Here is a 5,546-nt window from a genome sequence, read left to right on the forward strand (position 1 = left end):
CACACACACACACACACACACACACACACACACACACACACACACACGCACGCACACACACACACACCTCAGTGGGTGTCCTCTCTTCTCCACTTGCCTCCTCACTGGTTCTTGGTGGCGGTCAGAGCAGCTGATTCCAGGGTCAGGTTTGTCTTCCCCCCCCCCCCCCCCCCCCCCCCCCCCCCCCCGCCCTCCGGGGCCGGGCCAGCCCCCCCCTCCCCGGGCCTGGTTTTCTCCCCCCCCCCCCCCCCCCCCAAGCTGGTCTGACCAGTGTCTGTGCTGTCCCCCCACCCTCCCTCCACCCAGCAGGACACGATCATGACCCGCGGGTCAAACACCCCTCAGACGCCCTGAACGAGAAGCACGGGGCCGCCACAGGTGAGTGCCGAGAGAACGAGGGGTGGTGAAGTGAAAACAGGAAGTCGTGACATTAAAACTCACCTGCTGCTGAAACGCCACGCTGTGATGTCACTGAACGTTAGCTGCCCAGTCCAGGACGTCCACAGTCCTGTTCTGAAGTCCTGATCCACTTCGTCTCTTGTAGTGTTTATTCAACGCAGCCAGACCTTCCTGTAATCGTTTAAATTGGTCGTTAACAGGAGTTCTCCGGTAATTCTCCGGATCTGTCTGTGTTTTTAGTGTTTTTATTAGAGCCCGAGCGATGTGGAAACTTTGGCGGTCGCTGATACTGATATTGGGAGGGGAAGGCGACCGCCGATAATAATGGCTGAAAATATTTAAACTTTGTCCAGAATCTAAACAGCGAGTGGAGCGGGGCTTGTTTATTTAGTGCAGCTGTTAGCAACCATGAAGCTAAGCTAATCAGATCCATATTATACTTAGACTGACCGCAGCAGAGTTTATTTTTCTTTGCAGAGAAGTAAATATTTCAGACAAACAATTCATTTCATTGAGGACGACAAAGATAAAGTTACTGACACTGACATATTTTACCTCTACGTTAGATTTATTGTTCTGGATAAAGTGTTACAAGGCTGTAGCCTATGCTAGGTTATCTAAAAGTTAGCATGCTAACTTGAGAGGCACGTAGCTAATGACAAGCAGGTTGTAGGATTGAAGAGAATTTATTATTGTTGATTTATTTTACAGAGCAGTTAAAATAAACTCACCATGCTCTGTTCAGTAAAATACTCCACACAGTGTTGCGCGCTGCTTCGGCTGCGCTGAAAATGAAACTTAAGTGAACGACCGTGACTTGTAGCTATCACGCGCCCTCCGCTGGATACATTGTAACATTATGGCTGATTCCATCGTTTTAGGGGTGAAAATTGGAAGTGTTTATCGGTAAATAATGAGACGGTTATCACAGATACTGATGGGTCCTCAAACACCTATATGGACCTAAATTATCAGCCCTACTGATTTATCAGTCAGGCTCTAGTTTTTAACTTTGACCCTTATTTTGTGGTCAAGTTAGCAGCGTTTATATCAGATATTTTTCTTACCTGGTCCGTCACAAAGGCATTTATTGTGTTTTTATCAGTAAAGATAACAGTTTGATGGGAAATTATATTTCACCACCAACAAGGTGATTCTTAATATGTTGTGAAAAAAGTCCAAACAAAAAGACTTTCAGGAAGTCCAGAGCTGTGGTTCCTGAAGTCGAGACCTCCACTGAGTCGTACAAGATGTGAGGGGTCTTCAGTCATGGAGGAAGTTTACAGACTGCTCATTTCTGTCCCGTTTGATGTGAAATACCAACATCCAGCTGTTCGAACTGGATAAACCTGCTGCTTTTAGTCACGCTGGCTCTTCATCCAGCAGGATTCGGTCTCTGCTGCTGGTTTTTGTGGATCTGGTCTTGAGAACTACTTTTAAAAAGTTCTGGTTCCTCATTAGTGAGTTCTAAATCTGAGCGGTGGATCAGGAGTTTTGAACGGGACCGCAGAGCTCCTGTCTGACTGCAGCTGTCCGTGTCCCTCTCAGGGAAAGACGACGTGCTGGACATCGAGATCGACTCGTACATCCACTGCATCAGTGCGTTCGTGAAGCTGGCTCAGAGCGAGTACGTCCTGCTGACGGAGATCATCCCCGAGCACCACCAGAAGAAGACCTTCGACTCCCTCATCCAGGTCCGACGCACAAAACGAGCGCCTCGCTCGGCTTCCAACCAAACATTACTTTGTTTTCACCTTTTATTTATTTATAAATCATATCCTCATCAAACCTTCTCATTTCAAATTAAATGATAAATAAACTTCAAATTGAAACCGTTTTAACACGATTAAGAAAATGATTTGAAAACTTACAGACGAGGATTTTATTTTTAAAGTCTAGGACTTAAAATGTTAAATATTGGTTAGTTCAGTATCTGCTGCTAAAAATGACCTGATATTTAAAAACTACTGAAGTTTAGTTTCCTCCTGTTAGTTAAACAGAACTGATTAAAATAAATTAATTATTTAATGATCATAAATCAGTTATGTTTGAAATATAACTGGTTTAAAACAATATACATTAGTCCTTCGTTTATTGCGGGGGATTCGTACCCTGAAGACCCACAATAAGTGAAAAACCGCAAAGTAGGAATAGTAGTAAAGTAGTAGTTTATTTATGTATTTTTATAGTGTGTGTGTATATATATATATATATATATATATATATATATATATATATATATGTATATATATATGACAATGTTTCTAAACTCTAAAAGAGACAGTGTCATGATTTCAGCTCTCCGCCTCCTCTGCTCTTTGCCACCTGCAAGCGCTCTTGGCCACGCCCACTTCTCTGCTGCATGGAGATCAGCTGATCAGCTGCAGCAGGAAGTTTATCCTGCAGTTTGAGCTGCACAATGGTGCAGCAGGTGCTGAATACTTTAAAATAATTTATTTTAAATAAAAATCCATGTTGATCGTGCAGCTCATCCATCAATCGGCCAGTTGTGCGTCATGTCTAATCTTATTTTGAAAAACCGCGATAGAGCGTGTCCGCGATAAACGAACCGCGAAGTAGCGAGGGACTTCTGTAGAGGATTTTCTGGATGCATTTTGTTAATTTAAATCTTTGCAAGTTTTTTTTTCTGCTAAAATAAGTTTTTATTTATTAACCCGAGTATTTTTGAGGTTATAAATAAGAGAATGTTCAGGGCTCTCTGCTGGTTTTTGATGTACGCTTTTATAAATAATAGATTTATGGAAAATGTTGGTTTCCTTTGAATCTCCAGTGGTTAAAGTTAAATATGACGTCACGTCTGGAAGACGGAGAATCTGTTTTTTAAAAGTCGTCTCCAACCGTCTGCTGCTTCTTTATTGATAAGTCCTTGTTAAAAACTAAATCATATTCTTGATATTTGTAGATAAAATATGGTTTATTATCATGTGACAGGAAATCCTCCAGACCTCAGTTTGAAACGGATTTTATTTAATTTGTAAACTTTAGACTGACATGTAGCAGCACTTCCTGTCGTACAGTAGGTCACTTCCTGTCTGTCCTGTTTGTGTTCAGGAGGCGTTGAACAACCTGATGCTGGAAGGAGACAACATTGTGTTCGCCGCTCGCCGAGCCATCGAGCGGCGCGACTACTCCGCCATCCTCACCATCTTCCCCATCCTGCGGCACCTGAAGATGAACAAGTCGGAGTTCGACTCCACGCTGCAGGTCCGAGCGGCCCCACATCGATCCCGTCTGTGTTTACCGATCATCCCGTTGTTCACACAGCCGTATCTGTGCAGGGGACGGCGGCGAGCACCAAGAACAAGCTGCCCACGCTCATCACCTCCATGGAGACGATCGGAGCCAAAGCTCTAGAGGAGTTCGCCGACAGCATCAAGGCAGGAGATCGTCGTGTCATCGATCGATCAGCGATCGATCGTTATCACTCACTGCGTTTGTTCTCTGACAGAACGACCCGGACAAAGAGTACAACATGCCCAAAGATGGAACGGTCCACGAGCTCACCAGTAACGTGAGTTTAAAACCCACTGAACATCATGCCTGTTACCATGGAAACCCTCCTCCTGCTGCTCCTCCTCCTCCTCCTCCTCCTCCTCCTCCTCCTCCTCCTCCTCCTCCTGCTGCTGCTGAACGTGGATTATTTCTATAATGTTCTGGTCTGAAGGTTCCTGTTCTGTCCTTCCTCTGCAGGCCATCCTGTTTCTGCAGCAGCTGCTGGACTTCCACGAGACGGCCGGAGCCATGCTGGCCTCACAAGGTACCGAACCACAACTGGGTTAACTTTCACTGGGCCAGATCCGTCAGAACCGGTTTGAAGAGTGACGTGTTTGAAACCTGTCCGCTTCACGGCTCCTTCTGGTTCGCAGGTGAGGGACAGGTGGACAGATGAGGTCAGGCAGGGCGGGGATGTTCATAGACGTCTGTAGTGAGAGTAGGGAGCAGGTGGTGTGATGTGCAGAGAAGAGGAATGAAAATCAGGTGATTTGTGACGAGGAGCTGCAGGAGTGAAATAAGTTTTCAAGATGGCAGAACTTTATTTCTGTCACGTGAAGGACAGGATTCAGTGTCTCGTGGTTTCAACATCAGAGAAGTTTGTTCTTCTAATGATTTTATGGATAAGTTGAAAAATGAGCATCCTTCCATTTTGGCGTGTAGCTGCATCTTGGTGTAAGACGGGTCACTGTGGAAACATGGGTTGAGACGTCTAAATCCAAGATGGCCACTCCTATCGTTTGAGGAAACTATGCTTTCTAGTTTTGTTTTGCTTAAAAGTATAGTTTCCTCAAACGACTGGGGTGACTGAAGATTAATCTATGGGGGCCAAGGCCACCATTAGCCCCCCTCTGGCCCCACCACTACACCTGGTGGTGGATACTCAGCAGGACCCGTCACTGCGCCGCCTCAGACGAGTAAAAACACGTTCTTCTCCGCAGAGTAACTCCTCCCCACTTGAACATCTTGCACCAAAAACATTTAGGTTTCCTGTTCGGTCCCCGTCACTGGAAAACTACAAACATTCACTTTTCAGATCACTCAGCGGCGGCGGCCATCGACGTACCGCCTGTTCTTCTGAGTGTGTTGGGAAACGTTCAGAAAGAGGCGTGACGTCGCCCGTCGTGTTCTGTAACCACAGCGATGCTTCTGTTGCTCCGGTTCTCATCGTTGTCTTCAAAAGGGTCGTTTTATAAAAAGCTAAGCTAACGCCACTTTTGAACAAGTGAGATGGACGAGTCACTCTGCTGCGTACAGGTGTGCAGCCCCCCCGAAATCATTTTCAAAGGGCCACTTGTTGAATCAACCCCATTTATGGTTTGGAGACGGTGGCGATGACGAACAGACAGGAAGCGCTTATCTTCACTAACATCCAGAGAAGATTTATTACAAATTAGCCGTCGATCCAAACATTTAGGATTCAAGTGAACTGTAACGTTTCAGAACACGTCGCTGTTCAAACCCTGGATCTGGTTTTGTGTCCCGGCAGCAGCAGCTCTGTCTGGTTTCTTTCTTCGCTGTCATGCTTTCTGCTTCTCTCTGCTGCTTTCTAACCCGACAGTCTCCTCCCGGCTGCTTTCTAACCCGACAGTCTCCTCCCGGCTGCTTTCTAACCCAACAGTCTCCTCCCGGCT

General features: G+C 45.8%; 1 protein-coding gene across 6 annotated transcripts in view; it reads left to right on the forward strand.

Annotated features, from left to right (window-relative positions):
• exoc7 (exocyst complex component 7) overlaps positions 1-5,546 on the forward strand; it is a 14,832-nt gene that overhangs the window by 6,658 nt on the left and 2,628 nt on the right. For 3 of the 6 annotated variants that reach the window (XM_037691289.1, XM_037691288.1, XM_037691287.1), the window contains 6 exons: positions 310-378; positions 1,948-2,093; positions 3,472-3,624; positions 3,699-3,797; positions 3,869-3,931; positions 4,111-4,177. In XM_037691289.1, the coding sequence (XP_037547217.1) occupies positions 310-378; positions 1,948-2,093; positions 3,472-3,624; positions 3,699-3,797; positions 3,869-3,931; positions 4,111-4,177 (597 nt within the window). Of the gene's footprint in view, positions 1-306; positions 379-1,947; positions 2,094-3,471; positions 3,625-3,698; positions 3,798-3,868; positions 3,932-4,110; positions 4,178-5,546 lie in introns of all 6 variants that reach the window. The other 3 variants (XM_037691290.1, XM_037691284.1, XM_037691286.1) reach the window with 2 other exon arrangements.

This window comes from Nematolebias whitei, chromosome 17, assembly GCF_014905685.2.
Source record: "Nematolebias whitei isolate Nwh7 chromosome 17, NemWhi1, whole genome shotgun sequence".
NCBI lineage: Eukaryota > Metazoa > Chordata > Actinopteri > Cyprinodontiformes > Rivulidae > Nematolebias > Nematolebias whitei.